This window comes from Melopsittacus undulatus, chromosome 3 (genome assembly GCF_012275295.1).
Source record: "Melopsittacus undulatus isolate bMelUnd1 chromosome 3, bMelUnd1.mat.Z, whole genome shotgun sequence".
Taxonomy (NCBI): domain Eukaryota; kingdom Metazoa; phylum Chordata; class Aves; order Psittaciformes; family Psittaculidae; genus Melopsittacus; species Melopsittacus undulatus.
Genome location: NC_047529.1, coordinates 97,439,939 through 97,464,142, shown reverse-complemented (window position 1 = coordinate 97,464,142; position 24,204 = coordinate 97,439,939). Strand labels below are relative to the sequence as shown.

Genomic DNA, 24,204 nt, shown 5'->3' with positions numbered 1-24,204 from the left:
TCCCGGCCTCCCCTCCTCCCTGGCAGAGCATGAGCTCAGAAAAGGCCTTGGACAAACCAAACATTTGAGCAGTAACTTAAAACATGCTTGCTATCAGCAACCGTTCTCAGCCTGAAAGTCAAAACACAGCAGTGCACCAGCTACCAAGAAGGAGAAAAATGACTGATACTGCTCAAACCAGGACAAAACTGAAAGAGGGGAGATTTAGATTAGATATTAGAAAAAAAAATCTTACTGTGAGGGTGGTGAAACACTGGAACAAGTTGCTCAGAGCAGCTGTGGCTGCCCCATCCCTGGTAGTGTTCAAGGCCAGGCTGGATGGGGCTTGGAACAACCTGGTCTAGTGGAAGGTGTCCCTGCCCCTTGCAGAAGGGTTGCAACAGGATGATCTTTTAAGATCCCTCCCAACCCAAACCATTCTATCATACTATGATGATTCTGTGAATTTAAAATTTAAAATGTATAGAAGGAAATGCTTTCTGCTACATGCCCTATCTATGGTTTTGAATTAATTTCTTTGGGAAGCTACTGAACACTCTAAGGGATATGAGTGTTGACCATCTAGTCCATGAGGGAAGAGGGCTACGTAAAAAAAAGCAATAAACAAATGTTTGGATGTATTTGTAAAAAGCTGGGTGCAGTGCTACTCTCCTCTGTCCACATAGCTGAGCTATATAGAATCAGAGTTGTTTGGGTTGGAATGGACCTTAAAGAGCATCTAGTTCCACCACCCTGGCATGGGCAGGGAAATACATACCCTATGTGCTATTACCGTAGCTGCCTTATATTGTGTGTAACAAGAGGAAATAACAGTCGGGGAGCAACGCGGGAGGGGAGGTGCTACCAGCGTGTGACACATCCTGGAGAAGCCGCCTGTTCTCCAGTCCCGCCCGTCTCCCCACGTACCACACCAGGGCTCCGGGACAGCTTCCCGAACTTTCGGTTTCGTTTCAGCTGGGCGGGAGGTGCTGCGGGAAACGAAACCGCGGCTGTGAGTGCCAGCCGCCGGTCCTGCCGCACCACATCGCATCGCATCGCATCACATCGCACCACATCGCATCGCACCGCACCACATCGCATCGCATCACATCGCACCGCATCACATCGCACCGCACCACACCGCATCGCATCACATCGCACCGCACCGCATCACATCGCACTGCACCGCATCGCATCACGCCGGCTCCGGGCCGCCTGCTGCTGCTCGAGAGAAGCGGATCGGGGAAAAGAGCATCCGGCCGCTCCAGAGGGGCAGGCTGCCCGCCCCACTGTTCGAGCGGCCTGCTTGTGCACTGCGCTGCGCCGCCGCCGGGAGCGAGCTTCGTCTAGTGCGTCTCACTGAGCCTGGCACTCATGGCGGCTTCAAAGGGTATGTACAAACGCCTCTTGGTTCACCCCCTGAAGGAATCGGGCCTAATTCTGTCTGGAGAAACTTTACTGACTAGGCTTTTTTCGCAGTATTTGGTGAATAATTCAGCATTTTCCTGCTGAGAAAATACTAAGAAGTCTCCAGGTTCTTTTCTCTGCTTTCTAAAACTGTTTTTCCAAGCTATGTGTCTTCAAAACCAGTTCCTGATCAATCACTTGAATTAGAAATTGGAATTAATTTTCCATGACTTTTATATTAAAGGTACCAGTTTTCTATTTGATATCACAGCAGTGGTCTCCTTGCTATGCCAGGAGGCACAGACATACTTTTGAATGTTGCTTTGCAGAACCTGTCGGAGATTCTGTCAAAATGGAACGTGAGTGTATGGAGAAGATCAACCATTACTGTCAAAAGCAGAAATTTACCCTGGTTTATGCTGATGTCAGCATGAATGGCCCATTTCATGATCCTGTGTAAGTTCACTATGCACCTCAGTAACCATCAGGACTCTTTGTGCAATAAATAAAGTAGATAAAACACAAAGTCATAGAAATTAACTTACTGGAAGTGCTGTGTGGTGGGAGAGCTGATTGGAACCATAAAGTGAGTGGTAAGTGGGTGGAGCGGGTGTTGTGACAGAATTTGAGGAGAAAACTAATTCTTTGTTTTTTGGAAAGCAACAGCAATGCACCCGTATCTGTAATGTAAGGAACTATACTATAGGTATGTTATGCATCTGCCATGAAATCTGTCAGGAGGTGGGATAGCTGGCAGCAAATGTTTCACTTTATGATCTATGCTAACTTAAACGCTTTGTTTATTTAGTTTTACAAAGCTGAGAAATCGTTTGTGAGTTATGTTGCTAGTTTCTAACTATAAAGTCTGGCCTATATCAATTGATTGGGTACCAGCATGTTTTATGTGTAGTCAGTTTTTGAACATCTATTACAAGAAAACGATCTTTTGCGTAAGCTGTTTTGCTTTTACTTGAAGAAACAATTACAGGTGATGGAATGAGTTTTATGTTTTTAACACAGATATAGTGGTTTTGCTATTTTTATCCTAGCCAGAGATCACATATACTCAAGATCTATCATGTTTTCTTGTGTGATTTCTTTATTTTTGTATATGCTAGTTTGCATGTAGACATGCCTTATGCTAATAATTATGTTTCTTCCAATGTTTTCCTTCTTGCCAGTCAGCACTGTTTGTGCTGACTTGTTCTTAGACCTGACCATAGTCCCCAAAAAAATTATTATCTGGGTGTCAAATGTTAGTTTTCTTAATTTTTCCTTTTTTGAATTACATGGGCTGCATGGGGAAAAACCTCATCATAGTAATGGCCACAGCTGTGGTTACACAGCTACATCTGCATGCTTCAAAAGTGATGGCATGGGACTAAGAGAATTCACACACATTTCAAATTTACTGGTTTTTCCCATTTATTGCACTTTTTCTTTTTTTTTCAGTGTGCCCTGCTACATTCACAAGTACAGTTCCACCCACTCTCTTATCCCTGTAAATTATGTGAAGTGGGACGGTGGTATCCAGGAACATGCTGGATAACTTGGGCTGTTCCAAGTAGTACAACATACAGTGTCAGGCTACAGCAATGAGTGCTGTAAAACCTCCTCCAGTGCCCTTGTGCTCTTTTCTGGTGCTTGATTTGCTAATGGGACACACTGGCCACTGCTGGCCACACACATGAGTACTTAAATAACAGAATAGTTAAGGTTGGAAAGGACCTTAAGAACATCTAGTTCCAACCCCCCTGCCATGGGCAGGGACACCTCACACTAAACCATATCACCCAAGGCTTCATCCAACCTGGCCTTGAACACTGCCAGGGATGGAGCATTCACAACTTCTCTGGGCAACCCATTCCAGTGCCTCACCACCCTCACAGTAAAGAAATTCTTCCAGATACCCAATCTAAACTTCCCCTGTTTAAGTTTGAACCCATTACCCCTTGTCCTATCACTACAGTCCCTAATGAAGAGTCCCTCCCCAGCATCCTTATAGGCCCCCTTCAGATACTGGAAGGCTGCTATGAGGTCTGTGAAATACTTTCACAGTTATCTTTGTAGATAATAAGAAAGTTGAATTTGAGAATGTTATAATGTATATATGAGACAAAATGTTACAATGTTTTAGAACAGTTTCCTTCATTGCAGGTTCACAGTTGTGGTTAAGATAAATGGTAAAAAATATGGTACAGGCACTGGTAAAAGTAAGAAGGAAGCAAAAGCAATTGCAGCAAAAAAGACCTGGGAAATGATTGAGAAGCAGGTGAGTAAACTGTAGGATTTTTTTTTTCCAATAAAAATTGAGGGTTAATCTCTGAAATTAGCCGTGGGAGAGTTTTTAATTATTGAAGCTGTTCTGTCTTATTCAGTGCTTTACTTTAAATTGAACTATTTTTCTTACTGTTCTACTAGAGTGTTGGTACGTAATATTGAGAACGTTTCCTTCTCTGCTGTTACAGGAGGGTGAGGAAATGTATTTGCATTTATTAAGCTGCCTTGGTACATCCAGAATGGACAGTGTTCCTTTTTCATCTTGACAGCTGTTCAGTAATTTGATGTCTTGAAAACATTTGCAGGGCATTGTTCAGTATGCCTGTTGCCTCTCTCATAAAACTCATAAAATTGCTTACTTTCACTTAACCTGATGCATCTTTGTCATTATATTCTTTATGGTATAGATTATTCTATACTCTTTATCCTTCCTTGATTATGTTTGAATTTTGCTCCTCTATTTTCCATCACATGTATTGTTGGTAGCCATTCTTTACATTTCTTTTTGACTCTGAATGCTTGTTAGCACCTTTTGACTGAAATCTCTCCTTACCTGTTTCCATATGCTTTCTATTGTGTTGCCATCATTACTTTAACACAATGGCTGCATATTTGCTAATGCATTATTAATGCTGCCTGATCATGAGACAGCTGAAAACTCCTGCTTCTAGCTTTCCCCTCTTGTACATGCACAGAGGCATTTGCAGCCCTTGCATCCTGCTGCCATCATTTTTTTTTGTCAGGGTTTAAAAAATGTGAAAAAAAAAAATCAGAAGGCAGCATTGGCTGCTTGTTGGTTGGGTTTTTTTTGTGGTTTTTTTTTTTTGTGCAATATTAGAAAAACTGGATTTACATTTGTTCGTAAACCCAAAGTAGTAATTCTGGGTTGGGGTAACTGCCTTTTGCCACAAGGGACTCAGTTAATGCAAACTTGGGATTCCTTGAAAATATCTTGAAATGCTGACAAACTTTGCAGCTATGTTAGAACTTGTGCATTGTTTATCTTAAGCTATTTATTAAGCTTAAGTTTTTAAGTTTCCTATTTTGTTTATTTTATAGCTAGAGAGTCCTTCAAATACCCAAGCTGCAGAATTACCAACTAGGATGACCTTATTACCTGTACTGTCCGGTGACTATGTCAGCCAACTAAATACGTATTCACAAATGACCTTGCAAAGAGTTGCTTATTCTAAAACACGTGCTGGAGATGCCCATGCTCCTGTGTAAGATGTGCTTTTGTCTTCATACTTGCTTTTGATATTTCTTTGTACTGTATAATGCTATGACACACTACCATTAGTTATCCTGAGTAGCATTAGATGAATATGTAGAAATGCAAGAATAATTCAGAGGTAGTCTGGGGAGAATCCAGTGGAAGGCCATTAGGGTGATCAAGGAGTTGGAGGAAGTGGTATGAGAGCCTAAGAGGACTGAGTCTGTTTAGCTGGTGAGAGAGATGGCATGACGATAAAATGGTAGTCAGCACAGACAAATTGTCAGTTCTCTTGGTTGTAGCTCTGGCACCTTTGTGTATCTCTTGGCATGTATCTCGGAGACGTGTAGGAACCAAGTGCCAAGGACAGCCTGTTTGTGAGTCACAGAAACTTTTCAGTTAATGACAGCTGAGGGATGATAAAGAATATCTATGTATTTTAAGTCTTGACAATATCTGCTGGAAAACTTCTCCTCTATTTCTTTGCAAAATCAACCATTTTAAAACCTAAACTGTGCATACTTTATGATTGTGGGTACATATGATGATGCTTTGAGGAGCTCAATCTTAAAAAGTGCTAAATATTCACTTCCTGAAAATTGTTTAACTTGAAGGCGTATCAAAATAGTTATCTGCCTTTATTAATTAGATTAAATGTGCATTGGAAATACTGTCCTGAAGATTTATGTTTTGGATTTCCATTCTATTATGTCTATTGACTGTAGTCTTTAAAATCATTAAACTAAGACTTGTTGTATGGGATATAAGATGTTAATCCCTGTTGTGTTTTCCAGGTTTTCTTGTACATGTATAATTAGCGGTCACGTGTATGGAAATGGCACTGGATCTTCTGTAGCTGCTGCAAAACAAGCTGCTGCAAAACAAGCATTTGAGAAGCTAGTTGAGGAAGGTGCTATACCAGTATGTGCTATATTTAACCTTAAAATGGGAGTTTAATTTTTGTATCTGTAATCTTTGAACAGATTTCCTCATTGTATTTAAAATCACATTCCATGTATTCCACTTAAGGGGAAAACAATCCATATTTTAGTGGGTTTCAGGATTCTGTAGGTAAAATTTTTGTTGTGTTTCTATATTCAATTACTGAATTAAAAAAAGAAATCTCACAATCTGTATCTGTGCATTTCAGAAGAGGTTCTGATATGTTGTCAGTCAAGGATGCACATGTATGAATAGATTCTGAATTCTGACTGCTCTAATGTACTGGGTGTTTCCTGTGTGAACTGCTCTTGAGCTGACTGGCTAAGAAAATAAATCTCTTGCTGCCTTCAGTTGGATCGAAAATGTACTGTGAATTGCGAGAAAGGCATAACGCAGAGTGGGAATTGACACGGCTTGCCTTCTGTAGTATTCCAAGACAGAGTCTTAGTAAAACAATTACTAACACCTTCCTCTGGAGAGCAGAGCTCTTGTCTTCATGTTGGTGGTCGTATTTTCATATGTGCAAAAAATCATCAGAACCCTAATAGTGATCTAAACCCACTTCTGAAATGCACAGAAGAGTACATAGGAACTAACTTAAATGTAATTTAAAGGGAAGGAAAGCAGTATGGTGGAGGAAAGAACTCTTGTAAGTTAACCATGGAATGAATGGCCTACTAAAGCGCTAGGATGCTTTCTTTATATTTTCCTATGTTGTGAGCTCATGGGTCTTTGCATTTTCGTCGAAGACTGAAATTTCCTACTTTAAAAAGAATCTCTGTAGCTGTTACTCTAAAATTGGGGTATTGGTCATTTTGTGTAACAAATAAAATGTAACCAGCAAAAAGTAGTAAATGCCCAGTACTCCCAAATTAAAGAAAAAACAAAATCAAAGTTTGGTATCATTGACACATAAACCTTTTTGTTTGCTTATGGCCTGTAACAATGGTAGGTGTTGCTTTTAATGTTACATTTATGCTCTTAAGACATGGAGGGGGGAAGAGGAAGAGCCTCTACTAAGTATTTAGAATTAGGGTTTTTTTAGTGAACCCTGATTTAGTAATCCAGGTTTTACAGGGTTTTCACACCTGTAAATGTCTTTTTGTACAGACTCAAATTTTCTGTTCTGCTGATTACACATACTAAAGCCTTCGTAATTCTTGTTTTCCATGCAGGCAATTGCATGTGCAGTAAAAACATTTGCTATTTATAACTGTTACTTTTATCCTGATTCTTAACAGGTCCAAGACTCCTGCCTATATCTATATAGTATAAATATGAGTGGGAACATTGCTGTCTGTGACAGGGCCCAGTGTTCCACTCCTCTGGGTGGAAATTAGGCAGACGCCTTTCTTCTGCAGGGCTTTGAATCTTCAGTGCAGCTAACCACTTAGGATCTTGTAATCTTCCCTCTCCCCTCTTTGAATGGGATTTTTTACATGTTTTTTTGTTAAACTTTTTTTTATGGTTTTGTTTCTGTTTTTCAGATGGGAAATGAAACATCTAACAGCAGCTCAGGGAATGAAACATCTAACAGCAGTTCTACATTTAGTGACAATAGTGATTCCTATCAAGTGTCAACTCAGTCTGACTCAGAGTAAGTTGAGTTCACTGACAGTGTGATAACAAAATGTATTTACTAATCTTAGAGGGTCATGTGTTCTAGTTATTAATAAAGTCTGTGTTAGTATCTTTATTGCAGAATAAAACCGTTTGACTCGAACTTCTTACATGCCAGAGAAAAATTTGTTATACTTGTGCAATTTTATTTGAGTCCTGATGGGTTAGCTTGTAATTGTAGAGCTTTCTGATAATATTTACTTTTTGTTGTGAGATTTTTCAGAAGCAATTTTATGGTGATGTAAACAGAACAACCTGACCTCATTGTTATAATGGCATTATTGCATGCCAATTTTAACACATTTTCCTATTATGAAAATTTTGTCAGTATAATACAACTCAAGTACTTTTCCTGTGCCTCACATTCTGCTTTCTTCTCTGGTTTTGTGTTTTTGTGAGATATGGGGTTTTTGCTTGTTTTCTTCCATTCTCCGTATACAAGGGGAAAATTTGCTTAGTGAAAGACAATGAACCTGCAGAAAGTTTCATTTGTGATTTGGAAACCCTATGAGTTCAGCAGCTAATTTAACTGCAGTGCCACTACCACCTCTTTTATATTCTTTGTGGGACTCTAAAGCAAGCCAGTATGTATAATGCTAGAGGTGGCTGTGCTGTCTTGACATAAACATCTGTGTTTAACCTATTCAATTAAAGGAGATCATAAAATATGTATCATATAGATATGATATCAGATCATAGAAATAGAGGGTTTTGTTACAAAATGTTGTTGTTTTACTAGCTTTCCAGCATAAAGTTTTGTACTTTAAATCCATCACAATTGTTAACGATTTTCCAGGTTTTGATTTTAGAATTTATGGGGGGTTTATGCCTTTTTCTTTAATTGTGGCAATTATTTTATTTGTTTTACTTTCATGTAAACCTAGTTGCATATTTTTCAGTAGCAACAGTATCTGCTTTAAAGACTCAGCTGAAAATTTGGCAGAAAAAATGAAAAACATGGCAGTATGTGAAAAGCCTTCACCTTCTCAGGTATAGTATGAAAATGGTCTTCCTCATGACTACATTTTAGAACCTGAATAGAATAAGCTTCTTGAAAGAGTCTAGCATCAGTTTGTTCCTTTATCCACTAGAAAACATGTGTGATTTTTCCCTCAGAATATTTAGGACATTTTTGCTGTTAACCGTTAGTCACTTACTTCTGTACTTTAGACCCAATCTATGTGCTGTTGACCAAATGGGCAGTACTCCCAATAAAAGGAACCAAACTAAGCTTGTATTCTTCTGTGGGAAGAGTATGATAATGTCATACATAGCATATATGAAAATTAGAAGCTAAGATATGGCTTCATTCATATTGCATTGCATATATAAGGTATGAACACATTTATAGACAATTCCTAGATATATTCTCAGATATATTCCTAGATATATTCTAACTAAATATAGTTAAAATATCCAGGATATTTCAGTTAGAGTGTTGTTTTTTTCTCTTTTTCATTTAGAGAAACACACTAAGTTCTGCTGTGAAAACCCAAAGGTATGTGTCTGTTTCTAGGCTGCTATCTCCCATAAGCTGTATTGCAAACCACTGTAGTCTTTCTATATCTAGTAAAGAAGGGGCACTATTGGGAGGTACATTTCTTTTGCCAGATATTAGGAAAATGGCTCATTCAAATTTTTCTTTTATCCTTGTTACAGAAAATTGGCACCTAATTTTGATAATGCGAGAGACAAGGGAAAGGTAAATATGATCCCAGATGAGAGTTTGCCAGGTTTGGACACAAATACCAGTGAGGAAAATGAAAGCCCATACACTACGAATAAAAGGTAAGAAGGACTTTTATTTTTATTTTTTTTTTAAGATTTGAATGGCAATCACAGTATGTAGTGGTCTAGATCTGAGGGTTTTTTTTAATAACAGAATGTAGGAAAGTACGGCTGTAAAAATAACTTTCAAAGCTAATTGGTATTTGAGATACTATTCTTTTTCCTCTGGATATGTCAGTTTATAATATAGCAAGTGACATGCAATGTCCTTTGATGGTTACACCCAAAGGTCATTTGTGTGAAGATGTGAGAGTGATTACACACTTTCAGGGGTCAGGTTCCCTTTTTATTTGTTTTTTAATCTTCAAGACTGTGATTTAGACCTGGATAATGCTGAGTGATCTCTGTAGAATGATGTTGCAGCTGATGTAGTACACCTGTCAGGATCATTTTTATAAGAAATTTAACATTAAGTACATTTAAAGTTTTAAATTTTATATATATATATTTTTTTTTAAGATTTCTTGAGAGTTTTAAGAATATAGAACCTATTGGTGAAGGTGGCTTTGGGAATGTTTTCAAAGCAACAGCAAAGCTTGATGAGAGAACCTACGCAGTCAAACGAGTTAAATTCAGGAAGTAAGTACTGTATATTTATTTCTAGTTATTTTAGGATAACCTTAATCAAGATTTTAGTACTTTGTTTTGTCTCTTTAATAAGTCTGTATGTATGTAAGCAATTTTCATTATTAGTTGCATGTTCTTTCTGATAAATCTATCCTTTATTTCTAAGTGAAGCTGAAAACACCATGTTCGTTTTTGCATGCACTAGAATAATTTCAGTTGCAGCTGTAAGGAAGCAGATTTGTTAAGTTCTACCTTCTCTGAACACACCAGTGCTCTGGTTATTAATACTGCAAAATATGTTTGAAGAAAACCTGCTGATTAATAAAACATTGAAAGCAGCACTGTTACTTTTGACAGGTTATGTGGAAAGTTTACGTATTGGTAATGCATACCAACTAGAATTAGCGAAAATAGAGAAAAATGAAAGTAATAAATTTTGTGGTTTCTACTTGGAAAATGCTTTATATATGACCCATGTAGTCATTATTCTCATGCTGTGTTGTCACTTACTACTGATGATCCCAATTTTTTTTTAAAAGCAGTTTCCTGTAACCTGTCCCTAGTGGAGTATTTTATCAGCGGCTGAAAAACTTGGTTTTCTTTTATGTAACCTATACAAAGGTTTCAAGTTGGAGATACTTGACCCTTACATTGTTCAACCGCCCATCAAATTCTTGTGATCTCCACAGATACTTGTTCATTTGTATTGCAATCCTGAGAACTACACTGAAAAACATTTTCCTGATTCTTCAAATATAGACTGATGTGCTGATGGGTTTGAACTTCAGTAGGCACTGTTACAAGGACAGGCCAAATTTAGTAAGAATTCTTCCTGACTGTTTCCACTGACTTCTGTATATGTAAACAAACTTCACAGTGGTGATGAGAAAACATGGGGGTTTGCTGCATTGTGTTTGATTACATAGTGTAATTTTGCACTGCAGCAATCTGCTTTTTTTCAGGGTTTTTGTTTGTTTGGGTTTTCTTTGAGTGGGGCTTTCATTTCTAATATGGTTAAGCCACTTTTTTTACTTTGAATAACTGAGCAGATGAAAGAAAGCCCACAGAATTTGTAATTATAATTGTGAATTTGAATGAAGGAGAATGTTATCATTTGTGGGGTTTTTTTTCTAAATGAATGTAAAACTACTTGTATACTGCTACTTTATATCATGTCTTTAACTTAATATTTTTATTGGGAAGTGATTCCTCCCTCGATCCAAATAAGAATGTGCGTGAAGTAAAACAACTTGCAAGACTTGACCACAAAAACATAGTGCGGTATTACAATAGCTGGCCAGGGTACGACCATGTAACTTCTCCAGGCTTAAGGTAAGTACAAAATAGTAGTTTGCACTTACAAACTTGCTTGCTATAGTGAATCTTGTGTTGTAAAAGGAAAGGCTGGGGATTGGTTATAAATCCTTACACAAATGTAAATGCATATACATAATTCCATAGTCCTACTAGGAAAAAAGTACAGTCCTTTTCAGTAGCAGGTTGTATATAATTAAGCATATTTATATCTTCTTTTCCTTGATGAGTAAGATATGTAATTTTATCTTTCTCCTCTTTCTTAATATACAAAATTTGCTGAATCTATAGAAGAGTATAAGAATGCAGAACTCAAAATCTGGGGCTAGAAAACTAAAATTTGCCTGGCAGCAGGCCGCCAAATTGTTGATCAGAAATTTCCTTTTTTTGAGTAAGTACTGCTCAGCCAGTAGCTCTCATAGATTTAATGATTTCTCTAAGTTAGCATTTTAACCTGAAATGGTTTTGGCTGTTGAGAACAGAAATACAAAATGAAATGTCTTTCATTTAGAGGTAATCTTCCAACACTAAGACTTCTGGTAAGACAGCGGTGAGAGTTTTACTTCTAAGTTAGATTATTAACTTCTCAAAACTTCTGTGGTAAGCTTTTTTCACGAGCTATAAATTTGTACCTTTCAGGTAGGTTGCCTAGCCTCTACCTAGAGCCATAAAATACTAATGGATTCAAAATTATGGTTGGCATGTTATCTGTCCAATGTGGTCAGTAAATAAGGAATGGGGGGGGGGAAATATCAAAACCTAACGATTTATATGTTGGAGCCTCAGTATCAGTCACGCATTTTATATTGAACAGTTATTGGGTAAAAGACAGAAAAAAGTCTTCAAAGCTGAGGTCCCAGCCTGGAATTCTGCTTAGTGACTTCACTTCAAAACTGCAGAGTCCCAGGCCACATAATGTTCGTTCTTTCAGTACCTCAGGCAGCTTTATTTCAGGAGACTTGACTCACATAGTGCAAGTAAGAAAACATGGTGTCTCCTCTTCGTATTTTCCTTCCCCTCACCATCTCCAGCCCCAGCCTATCCTATGGGCTGATGGTGAGGGTTATCTACTGCAAAGTGTAAGGCTGTCAGGTGGACAAATACATTTCATCTAGATTTACAGCTTTCAGAAGGACAGCGTTTGAAAGAATGTGAACATTTTGGGTAGGAGAGGAAAGCTAATTCTGTGTTTGTTGAGCTGAAGAGAGAATACCTGCCAGGGACTTGCAGCAGCCACTAGCAAGCACGATGTGTGCCAAGGACAGTACTACTTCTGCCTGTATAAACATGATGTGAACCAGAATCTGGACATTCAGAAACCTTTTGGTATTAATGGAAGCAAGCAAAACATTAGGGATATTCCAGAGGTATGGAGCAACTGAGCCAGGGACCATTTGGTTTGCAATTCTATTTATTTGTAGCTAGTACAAATTGGTCTAGAATCTTTTTCAAAAGCAAAAGGCTTGCAGACCTTGGTTTGGAGAACTCCAAAACCAGTAATTAACAAAACTTCTTAAAGAAGAGGAATCTGAGACTTATTGATGGCTTGAGATGAATTGTATCTTGCCAGATTCAGTACGGTGTAAAATTTCCTTTTGCAGGCATATGTCAGACAAAGGAGTTCTCTGTCTTTTCATTCAAATGGAATTATGTGAACAAGGGCCGTTGGAAAACTGGATTGAAAAGAATAGACAAGACCGAAAGTATCATGAGATGGCACAAACCACATTTTTACAAATACTGGAAGGAGTAGAATATATTCATTCAAAAGGCTTAATTCATCGAGACCTCAAGGTAAGTAGGATAGGTAATAATAAAAAAGATAAAAATAGTATTCTTTGGAATTTCCTAAAATGTTAAACAGTTCTAATCTTTTAGCATGTTATGTACCCTATTAGTGTGCCTCTTCTGATATTGCTAGGAGTTGGTTTTTCAGTAACTGGCTTGACTTCATCCTCAAATCAGAAGGTAAACTGGAGGATCTCAGAATGCAGTAGTTAAAAAAATCTGCAGCCATCAGTTAACAAGCATTTTCAGTGTATTATGAGTTACTGGGTCACCAGACTGCCTACTGGAAAAATAAATACTAACTTTACTGATAAAATAATTAAAAGTAAGAAAGTGAAAAAGTTGAGTCTAGGAGGTTTGCTCTTGCCATCTTGTAAAGGGATAGTTTATCCTAATACATGTGTTTGGTAACAACATATTCCAGTTGCTCTTTCATTACATGTGCAAACATTTCAATGCTGCTTTTTTGGATAGGACTTTAGTCTCTACAAATGCACAATCTTTATATTGAAATAAGTTCAGTGGAAACTTATGAATGATACTGTGAGATGCCTGTAGTAAGCTCCAACACTGCGATTGTCTGTGTACAGACAATGCTGCTGTGCCTAGAAGAAACTAGGATTTGAGTGGAATTCAATGTGACCCTAAATGCTTTGCCATTGCATCAAATTCCAGGGCTAGGACTGGAGACTAAGAAACATTTCTGGATATGAAATGCTATATGCACAATGTACTTGAAGAACATTAAAGCATGGCATAGTTATGACTGAGCTAGTGGGAAAAAAAACAGCCCATTGCAGTTATTGTGTCATGTACTATTTTAAATTGAGTTTCTGTTTTTAAAACTTTAATTGCATTTTTTCTCTGCTTCCTACCCCATCAATTTCTTAATGCTAAATTCTGTGAACAATTGTAACATTTTATGGGGAGCACTTCTATGGCTGATTATACTTGACAATAAACCTTGGTCATATAGTGATTTTTTTCATTTTTTTTACATATAGCCTCAGAATATATTCGTATCAGATGACAATAAAATAAAAATAGGCGACTTTGGTCTTGTGACTTCTGTGACATGTGAGAATCTGACTGAGAACGCAGGAACAAAATCATATATGGCACCAGAACAGGTAGTTATCCTGCTATATTAGTGTCTCTGTAACTAGATTTGCATTATAAAGTCAGCATTGGATGTTCTTGATCCTAATCTCGGTATTAAACAAGGTTGCCTGAAGTTCCCTTGTGTAACTGTACATGAGCATAACAGCATTCTGGAGAAAGCTGTCTGCAAATGTGGTGATTTTCTGTTGCTCTCCTGACACTGTGTGCTGTAAGGAATGCCCTTGCATTGATGTGATAAAATAGTTGTAGGAGGAAGGGGTAATGACCAGTATGGCCAGTCCTGAAGTCTTGGGGTGGGAATTTCTTACTGTCTTCAAAAATTGTTTGAAGAGTGCTGTCCAGTTGGATTTGACTGCATTATTCTTGTTCTGATCTTTGTAGTTTCAGAGTGGATATGGAACAGAAGTAGATATTTATGCATTGGGGTTAATTTGGTTTGAGATTCTTTCGGCATTCAGTAGTCATGAGAAAGCTCAGGTATGTAATCTTTAAAAGAAGTCTTGCTGTCATTATTTTGCCTTGCTGCTGGTATCACATGCTAACAGCATGCTAGAAGCAATCTGTGTATCTGTAACACTGTTTTTATTTACATTTTCCCCTTGATTAATTTCTGTAAGGCACATAGGTCCTCACACCTCTGTTGAAATGTAACAACCAAAGTAAAGAAATACTACTGGTTTTGTTTCACTTACGTCTTACTGACATACACATTAAAGCCTGAGCATGCTAAAGAATAATGTCTAGCAAAAAAAAAACAAGATGCTACTTCAAAAAGAATGCCAGTGTTACTTAAGCTTTTTCTGAAAAGGGATCTTTTACGTGTCTCTTGCACTTTCTTGGTACTTTGCACATTATGAGTGTAATGGCTTGTACGCTCAAACCTTTGTATTTGTCAGTCAGTGATGCAGCTGCTGAGAATGTCATCAAAAGTAATTGCAAGATATACGTACACAGTTGGACCCAGAAGCTCTTGAACAGTTAGCTTGGTCCTTTTGCCATCATGAGAAAACCATACCAATGTGTCTGCTTGACCCACAGCTTCAACTTGGGTCTCTTCAGCTACCTTGTGGCATTTTCTAAGCCATCTTGCTCCTAACAGCTGACCATGCTAAAGTGTTCACAGTTCCATGGTGTTAGAAGTGAAAGGGCAAGCAAGACCAATTATTTAGTCTTGTTTCTTTGAAGCATAAAAATCCTGTGTCTATAGGTAGATGGGGAAGTCATGTGGATGGAAAGTCCTAGGATGGTCTTCAACTGCTCCATCAGCTAGAGAACAATTTCCCTTAATGGAGCATGATAAACTCTGTTGTACGTTGCTGGCAAGCCCTGATCAAAGAACATCATGCAAAAGCAAAGCTAATGATTATGAACTAAGTAACTCATTCAGCTGCTGCTCACCTGCAGGTAGGCTCACAGGCCTAAAGCTGAAGAGCAGGCCTAAAGCTCTAAGTTCATGGGAGCTCTTTTTTTACTGGATACTGGTCTTATAACTAAGCCAGGCTGTAGCATCTATAAGACTGGCTAATAATTCAGGACGCATAGCTGTGTGCTACAACAGGACTGACATCTTTAGGCAAAAATTACACCAGTTAACAGCAAATGGATGATGTGGACTGTTCTGTTTACCTTGAAAGCTACATCATGTGGATAGAAACCACAGAAGTTGAAAGCATGTAATTAGCAATGCTTTCAATGTTCGCTGCTTTGAACTAAAGCACTAAGTGGTACTGAAGGTAAAAGGGAGGAAACAAACCTACTAGGCTAATGGTAACATCCAAAGCAGGAAACCTAAGGAAAAATCCAAAGTAAAGAAATACTGGTTCGTGCATTTTGGTTTGGTTTCTTTTTTTTTTTTTTGTGGTAAGAGGCTATAAACCCACTGCTTTTAAGTTAAGAAGGATAATGGTTCTGAGGTAGAGGACTGCTGGAAGAAACACATTGTTGTAGCATGTGAAACTTTAAACTTAAAAAGGGACAAACATAAAACCAAGGTAGAATTAGATATAAAAAGCCTTTCAAACTTTTCAGTTACTTTCTTTCTGAAAAGAAAGGGCTTTCTGAAGCCCTACCTTTTTTGTACATTTGCATTTTCCTAATTACTTCAGCAACCTATATGAGTCATAAAGTGAGATGCAAAATATAATAAATGAAAACATCCTAAACCTGTTTTTTTTTAACGAATCTCAGGTATGGCCTTATGTTAGAGATGGTAAACTTCCAACGAGCTTCACCAACCTATTTCCAGCAATGGTATGGGATTTTAATACATTATTTCAATTAGTTTATTTACTGATTAAAAATGATTTACTGACATTTATTTCTTTATACAGGCACCCATAATCAAAAAGATGCTTTCAAGAGACCCTTCACGAAGATACTCTGCATCTCAAATACTTCAACTTTTAGAGTCTGTTAATAAAGGCAGGCGAAAAACTCAGTAAATGCCCTCTGAAAAAGCTTTTAGACTGTGTTTAAATCCAGAGTTTGATGTCTCTTAAAACCGATGAAATACTGGTACACGTCAGAAGCAACAGCAAGACTTGGGTTGTGTCTTTTCCTTAGTGTTTTGCCTTCCTGACATTGAGAAGCTCATCAGGGTCATATCACCATTCACACCCATCAGCTGCAGACCAGGGCAGCAGGCTCCTGCAAGCAATCACTTGCGATTTTACCTGGAAACACAGGTTGCAGATGAGCTGAACTATATTCTACACTACATAAAGTAACCTAGTCCTTGTTTCCTAGAAGATTAAGTTGTGGAGGTGCTAACTGGCCTCTGACAAATCACTGTATGCATGCTCTTAACATGTGTTGCATCCATTATCACTTGAGGTTATCTACTGCCATTGAAGAAGTGCTGTCTTGTGGTATGTGACTCAAACCTTTCTGATTTGTTCAGTGATATCTTTAATAATTACTAGAACACTCCCATTAATACAAAGACAAATTTTGGTGGTGAAAATACTAGGAATTGGTGTTGGATTATTCACTGAATTTCAGTTCTTTACGGTTTGTCTTTTTTTTTTTTACAACAGTTCTTTACAGCAGCTCTATATTCCTGTTGAACACCTACTTCCCTCAGTGCTCTAGAACTTTAAAATACAGTAGTAGAGTTTAGATTTCCTTTAAACTTTCAAAAACTTTAGATTTTGAGTGGGTGCTTGCTTAAAAGGAATAATATAAATGAACACACAGTATTTTTTATATTCTTATGGAAATTATTGCTGGTCTGCAAGTATTTATTGCTAAGTAAGAATCTGATTTACATCCTCTTCTAAAGCTTGAAGTGGTTTTTGGTTTTTGCCTTAACATGAATCACAAATACTCAATCATAGAATGGTTTGGGTTGGAAGTTTGGGTTTGGGTTCTTGCCACACTTAAAGAATTTTTTCCTAATGTCTAATCAGAATTTACCCTCTTTCAGTCAAAGCTATTCCTTGTCCTGTCACTATGTGCCCTTGTAAAGACTCTCCAGAATTCCTGTAAGCTTCCTTTGGGTACTGGAAGGCTGCTCTAATGTCCTGACAAAGCCTTCTCCAGGCTGAACAATCCCAACTCAAGAGGCTTAGCAACATCATCTGCCAGTTCTCTCAGGACCTGTGGATGCATCTTATCACGTCCCACAGACCCATGCATCTTCAGGTTCTTTAGATGGCCTCAAGCCTGATCGCATACAGCAGGCTCTTCATTCTCCCCAATGGCATCCCTGCCTTTGCCCTTTGCCTTCTGCAACTTGAGTGGTGTGGATGGAGCACTTGCAGGGGGAAGACTGAGAAAAAAACTTCATTGCCCACCTCAGCCTTCTTCATGTCTCAGGTAGCCAGGTCTCCTGTTTTCTTCCAGAGAGGGCTCACATTTCCCCTAGTCTTTGGTTTATCACCAACATACCTACAGAAGCTTTTCTTGTTGCTGTTGATGTTCCTGGCCAGAGGTAATTCTATCAGGGCTTTAGCTTCCCTAGCCTGATCCCTGACTGGGATGCATACAGCATTTTACTATTCTGTACCAACTACTTTTTCTCTGTTGTGGTCAAGATCTGGGAGTTCCACTGCCTCTTCCCTTTCCACCCACTGGGATCTAACTGACATACAATTGCATTCAATCTTAAATATCTTGTCAAACCTTAACGATTTTATACTTCTATGCAACTACTCTTACAATATGAAAACCAGTACATGACAAATGTTATAGTTCTTGGACAGTGCATCCATACTACCATTACCTTTTTACTGTTAAGTAATACTGACTCTGTCCCAGTATTTTTTTGATACTTTTTTCTAGTATTTGTGTATTTCAGCAGTACGTTTCTATTAGTGACTCTTTACAGTAGCAATTTCTGTTCCTTAAAATTTAAAGGTCTATTAAAATATATTTTTATATAATTTATATATAAAAATATATATATTTTATATATAAAAATCCTCCAACAACATGATCTAGCACTATTTTAGGGACTGTAGTTGTAGGGTTCAAACTTAAACAGGGGAAGTTTAGATTGGATATAAGGAAGAAGTTCTTTACTGTAAGGGTGGTGAGGTACTGGAATGGGTTGCCCAGGGAAGTTGTGAATGTTCCATCCCTGGCGGTGTTCGAGGCCAGGTTGGACAGATCCTTGGGTGACATGGTTTAGTGTGAAGCATCCCTGCCCATGGCAGGGGGGCTGGAACTAGATGATCTTAAGGTCCTTTCCAACCCTAACTATTCTATGATTCTGTTTAGTTGCACAAAATATGCACCTTTATGTGCCATAGAATGTTCGTTCAAATAATGTCTCTGTAATGTTTCATAACTTTTTTTTTCCTACCAGGTCTAAGATTGTAAAGAAAAGAAAGTGATGTTTGGTTATCTTTGTAAAGTTGAAAAATAAATCCTGTTTAACACACTATATAACGGAGTAACTAGCCAGTATTTATTCCTTACTCAAACCTGAATTTTATTATCAGCTGTTCTTGTTCAGTTGGGTGGGGCATAAACAAAGACTATGGAAGGCTTAACCTGCCTCTAATATTGTAGTTCAACTATAAATGCAAAATTTTAATTCCTATTAATTCATGCATCAAGTAGAGAATCTGTGAGATGCTTCAGAAATGTGAGTTTAACTGCCAAGTATCATTCTGCGTACTTTGATATAAATTCTTCAGTATGGCACAGCTCCATATCTTCTAAAAGACAGTATGAACTATACGTACTTATCTAAGGGTTCTTCCTTTAGAAGGGCATTAGTCATGATCTGCAGCAGTGTCTCCAGGGCAGTTTGAAGATAAATCTTCAGAGTCTACAGGATAAGCAGAGAAAAAGTGAGTAATTCCAGCTCAGAGTGGGATAGGGTGTGGGGTAAAGTTGCTAAAACAAGTGAACACAAATTCTACCCTCTTTGGTGCAGGGAACTGGTACAGTGTTCTGACTCTTTCAGAAACACCTGCAGCCTTTCACAGCTTTGCATGGTACTGGTTTTAATCTACTTTTTGTTTTCTCAAATATGAATACCAAATCAAGTAACAGCCTGCATAGTTGGTTGTTCAGAGGTTTTTTTTGTGCACATGAACACCTAAAAATTGGTTCATAATCAAAATGTACAAAGCTTTGTGCAAAAAACAGCAGGAAAACTAGCTATGTAAAGCTTAAAGCATCCAGTAAGAGAAACATAAAGGATATATTTTACTATATGAATCCAGCTGCATAAGCAAAGTAAAACACACAACAGGTTTACTCTCACCTTCATAGGTTGTGCCACACCAAATGCAGTAAAAGTGGTGTTCTCTCAAATAGGTAGTCAGGATGTGCAGCTTTTCTGATACCTAGGGATATGTACAGGTATGCAATGATCTGGGTCTGACACAGTTTGAGCTACTACTTTTACTAAAATAGATTGCTTAACCCTTTTCTATGGAAAAGCTACATAATACTGTAGCTCAGTAAGGCACGAAGTTCCCATATTTGTAGTATACTGCACAGGAATTCACAGTCTCTGAAAAGTTAATGGCTGTTGCTTGCCCATCCTTATTTCTAGCTATGAAACCTGCACTGAAGAGCTAAAAATATTACCTAGCTACCTTATTTCAAGTATATGATGTTTTTGGTGTAATTTTTCACAGTATCTGCAAATAAAACACATACAGCTAACAGTAGCTGTGTAATCCCATTCTCAAAAGATGTGACTTTCCAGTGTCCCTCTTGAGATCATCTGAAGCATTTTCAGAAATTCCTTAGTGATTCTAAAATTCAGCCAAAGCTATGAGATGAGGCATCCAAAATGAAAACTCAAAAGCAAATAACTTTGATCATATACATGGTCCTCCATAAGAGGACACAAAAATGTTTAGAATTTAAATTTTATGCTTTTTTTCCCAAAGACCAGCTTCAAAACTGATGAGCAATGTATCAGTGGTTTAGCATTTTGTATTATATCCTGCAACTGCTATAAAAAATACTGCTCTAAGACTGCAAAGAGGCCATTCACTACAGCTTGTAAAGTGACCTGTATACGTATGTCCTTCATACTCGTATGTATACATACACACTTTTTAAAGGAATATTTAACTTAAGTCTGAATCAAGCCATTAATTTAGTTGCAGAGCTTACACTTAAGTCTGAGGTTGTGCATTCATCTTCCTGGTCTTCCTCATCATTTTTGTCTTCCTCTTCGGGTTCTAGCCAGTACCAAGTCTCCTTAGGAACATCAATATCCTTAAATAATGAAAGATTTAAATGAAAATTATCTGCCTTTGCGGGTTTTCTTGTTAGATGCTGGATAAAACCAATTTTTATAGGTGAGATGTTAGATTTTAACTTTTCTGTATAATATAACCAAGAATCACTAAAACTCTAGTGGGGAAACTAAGCAGAACAGTCCTCAAGAAGGATTATTTACTTTTTTTTTGTTTTAAAAAAAAGTGGTTGGTATTAACAGATTAACTGACAAAAAAAAAAGTACTTGAAGTTTTCAACAATCAGAAATTTATAGTAGTTTATGTGTGACTCCTTACAGGTGAAACATACTTTGGTCTGGATTTGGTTTTTGTTTAGACCATTCTTTGGTGAATCTACTGTTTCTCTCAGTGATGATCCCCATCCTTGGATATACTCAAGAGCTGTCTGGACATTGCCCTCGACAACATACTTTAGGTGACCCTGCATGAGCAGAAAGGTTGGACAAGGTGATCTCTAGAGTCAGGGAGACTCTAGAGGGAGTCTTCCAATGTCAACCACTCTGTGATGATGATGTTCCCTCATTTGAGGAAAACAGCACTGTCATTTAGGGAGGCCTGACACTGGCTACTGGAAGATACCTTAACAGCTCAGAAGTAACCACAAGGATGTGGGAGCAAAAACAGTTGAGCTCTGACAATGCAAATTAACATAGGCCCTCACATAACTCACCATGAGGTTGGTGTACACCTTCAGATATCTTAATGGTGCAAACATGTATTTTGAAATATTTTAAGAGAACTGAAGTGTTGCCAAACATGAAGACTTTGGGCTAGTTACTTCCAAGAACTGACTCACTATTTTGTTTGCAGCCTGTGCGTCTGAACTATAAGCCTTCCTTCCAACCTAAAAAACCCAGAGTCTCACTTTTTGCATGTCTAATTGCTGGCAGGCCCTCTGGCTTTTTCGGAGGTCCCCTTCCATCTTACGTTCTTCTTGTTTGTTTTTAAATCTTATTCTGTTAAGAAAAAGTAGATGGATAAAATAAGCAGGCAGAAAAATCAGATACATTACAGTTGATAGCTTTTCTAAAATAGAAAATCTAAGATTCTAGCCCTACTAATTCTCACAGACCAGGACAACAGCGAAGTTAAGAAGTCCCACTGACATTGTTTTTGTGGCAGCACACAAGTATTTCTTGGGAATGTCTTGGCTTTTTTTGGATCACACTATACTGAACACTATTTCTTCATGAGGTTTTCCTAGGATACAAAAAAAACTGGTCCACTAAACATCCACAGAAGATACAGCTTTCCCTAGGCTTTCCTTCTCCACATATAACAAGGAAATCAGGAGAATAAAAACAATAAAACCTAAAAAATTCATCTTAATTTTAAAAACTGCTGCAGCAACACTGCTCAGGATTAGCTATGGCCCTCCTATTAACAAAAATTACATGGTTCTCTGATTTGAAAAGTTGACTTAAATTACTATGTATATTGTTTGCGTTATTAACATCTACAGAAATAAATGATGCATCTGCTTTTGCTTTAGAACTAAGAAACACACTATATACTTCAACTCTTACTTCTCACTCAAAACATTAAAAAATAGTAACACATTATAAGAATAACCTAACTTGGAGCATAAAAAGAATTGCAGTTCAGGCATTGCTTCCAGCATCAGTTACATCATTTTACCTGAACTGATCTGCAGCTTGTTCATTTGCTTGCTTTTTCATATGGAGTTTCTGTCTATAGTTTTCCAGTTTTTCTTCAGCTTTTCTCTTTTTTAATTCCTCATGACCAATCCCACTTCTGCCTATGTGAATTCAAAACATGAATGTAAGCAGTTGAGAAGCAATGATACTTAACTAGGTAAGTCAAGAAATATCACAAACCTGTTTTGATGTTCAGAGGAATAGGTTCCACAATGCCTTCTCCTGTGAAGGAAAAAATAGGTTAATTTAAGAAATCAAGTCTTTCTCAAACTATGACTTGTGCAGTATATTCAAGCAGGCAAACAGCTTTTACTATTAAATATGTACATTTTCCTGTGGTGGTTTTTCATTTTCTGTTTTTTTTTTTCGCTTGGAAGTTGGAAAAAAGCCAAATGCATGTTCAGTGCACTACAAATCACCCATCTGACCTGGAACTGCCTCTCTCTTTTGGCTTGTCTGCTGGATTGCTATAAATCTTTCCCAGGACACTACCCAACTGAAAAAAATGGCCTTGACTTGACAGGTATAACATACCTGTGGTGAAGACTGCTTTGTTACAGGCTTCTGTAGCACTTTTCATTTGAGACTCTCTCAACTTGACGAAAAACAAAAAGTATCTGTTTAGGCCACTTTATTTGTCAATTGTCTGCTAAAGACACACTGAACCGGCAGAGCAGTTACTGATGCATTACTTTATTCCATCTACTAAAGCTTCGTAAGGGTAGGCCAGCGTGCACCATTTCTTCAGAAACCAACTATAAATTCAAAGGGAAGGGTTGACTTTTTGTGGAACACTATCAGCTTTGCAAGACCATGAAAACATCCCTAAAGCAATTCCTGTAGGCATGCACATACGGAAGTGTATTTACTGAACAGCAAGTACTGCTGTTTCCTTACATCTCTCAATCTACACCATTTTTTAGATTTATCTTTTGTTCTGTCACAACACATTCACAGTTCAGCAACATCAGGGTTCCTGGAGAGGCATTTATACACTCTGACTAAATATTAAAGTGGCAGCTACAGTCTGTAAAACACAGTGGTACACCTGAATATAGGCACGCACCTCCAGTGACAGCTTACCACTTTTGCCAAGGGCCTGGCCGCTCTTGTAGCCCATCTTCTGGAGCAAAGCAAAGCCTTTGTTCTCACTACCCAAAGCACTTTTCAGTACCAAGTCACGTCTCTCCTTTTCTTCTTCTTTTATACTCTTTTGTCTGTTCTTCTCGTTGGCTTCTTTTTGCTTTTCTTCTTTCTGAATAGCTTCCTTCACCCGCCTCACCATGGGCAAACCTGGTCTTACATCCTGTCTAAGAGTAATTCAGGCGATTATTACCACTCTTAAAAACTTGGTTACAATCACTAAAGAGGAGGAAAAAAAAGTCAGCCACCTACTTAATAAATAAATCAGACATGTAGTCTTCCTCTTCTTCCTCCATGTTTAACATGCATGCCCTGTTCCAGCCCCTTTCCTATACACACCGTCAACACGTTTTATCACCTACTTTATTTCTCTGCACGTCACCTGAGAGGCAGAACCCCCGTTCGAACGGAGAAGCACTTGCCGCTCAGGCCTGAGGCGCTCCGTGCGCCGCCGGAGGCGGGAGGGGCTCACGGACAACAACGGGGGAGACCGAGAGGGAGCCGGGACCGTGACCACCTCCTCTCCGTTCCCCTCCCGCCCTCCTTCCTTCCTCGGGGTCCCCGTACCAGCTCCCGCGGCCGCGGGGCAGCTGAGGGACCCCGCACACCCACCGCCTCCGTCCGGCCCGGCGCCTGCGTGCGGCCACCCCCGTCAGCCGGCGCCTGCGCAGTT

General features: G+C 38.3%; 2 protein-coding genes across 11 annotated transcripts; one reads left to right on the top strand and one right to left on the bottom strand.

Annotated features, from left to right (window-relative positions):
* Positions 1-1,151: 1,151 nt before the first annotated feature.
* Positions 1,152-18,589, top strand: EIF2AK2 (eukaryotic translation initiation factor 2 alpha kinase 2). Of its 3 annotated transcripts, none has more exons than XM_034060287.1 (16): positions 1,152-1,369; positions 1,716-1,842; positions 3,544-3,658; positions 4,726-4,889; positions 5,674-5,800; positions 7,309-7,418; positions 8,344-8,431; positions 8,905-8,939; positions 9,101-9,229; positions 9,689-9,808; positions 11,000-11,128; positions 12,712-12,904; positions 13,903-14,028; positions 14,402-14,497; positions 16,208-16,270; positions 16,351-18,589. In XM_034060287.1, the coding sequence occupies exons 1-16, from the start codon at positions 1,354-1,356 to the stop codon at positions 16,459-16,461; spliced, it is 1,749 nt and encodes a 582-aa protein (XP_033916178.1). In that variant the 5' UTR covers positions 1,152-1,353; the 3' UTR covers positions 16,462-18,589. The 3 variants fall into 3 exon arrangements, with proteins under 3 accessions (XP_033916178.1, XP_030910647.2, XP_030910648.2); XM_031054787.2 differs by having other exon boundaries at positions 8,341-8,431; XM_031054788.2 differs by lacking the exon at positions 13,903-14,028 and having other exon boundaries at positions 8,341-8,431.
* Positions 12,504-24,187, bottom strand: GPATCH11 (G-patch domain containing 11). 8 transcript variants are annotated; one of them, XM_031054794.2, is made up of 9 exons: positions 24,144-24,187; positions 23,472-23,694; positions 22,569-22,610; positions 22,369-22,489; positions 21,596-21,686; positions 20,603-20,707; positions 19,737-19,818; positions 19,210-19,295; positions 12,504-12,783 (listed from the first exon to the last, which is right to left on the bottom strand). In XM_031054794.2, the coding sequence occupies exons 2-8, from the start codon at positions 23,671-23,673 to the stop codon at positions 19,240-19,242; spliced, it is 699 nt and encodes a 232-aa protein (XP_030910654.1). In that variant the 5' UTR covers positions 23,674-23,694; positions 24,144-24,187; the 3' UTR covers positions 12,504-12,783; positions 19,210-19,239. The 8 variants fall into 8 exon arrangements, with proteins under 8 accessions (XP_030910654.1, XP_030910653.1, XP_030910655.1 ...); XM_031054793.2 differs by having other exon boundaries at positions 23,472-23,698; positions 24,144-24,181; XM_031054795.2 differs by having other exon boundaries at positions 23,472-23,698; positions 23,894-24,177.
* Between the last annotated feature and the right edge of the window lie 17 nt (positions 24,188-24,204).

Excerpts from the sequence above, each read along its gene's own strand:
- EIF2AK2 (XM_031054787.2), top strand. Across the intron at positions 3,659-4,725 it reads GGGAAATGATTGAGAAGCAG|CTAGAGAGTCCTTCAAATAC; the intron begins GTGAGTAAACTG and ends TTTATTTTATAG. Across the intron at positions 7,419-8,340 it reads TCAACTCAGTCTGACTCAGA|TAGCAACAGTATCTGCTTTA; the intron begins GTAAGTTGAGTT and ends CATATTTTTCAG.
- GPATCH11 (XM_031054790.2), bottom strand. The coding sequence starts at position 23,836 with ATGTTAAACATGGAGGAAGAAGAGGAAGACTACATGTCTGATTTATTT. Across the intron at positions 22,490-22,568 it reads TCCTCTGAACATCAAAACAG|GCAGAAGTGGGATTGGTCAT; the intron begins GTTTGTGATATT and ends GAATTCACATAG. Across the intron at positions 21,687-22,368 it reads CAAGCTGCAGATCAGTTCAG|AATAAGATTTAAAAACAAAC; the intron begins GTAAAATGATGT and ends TTTTCTTAACAG.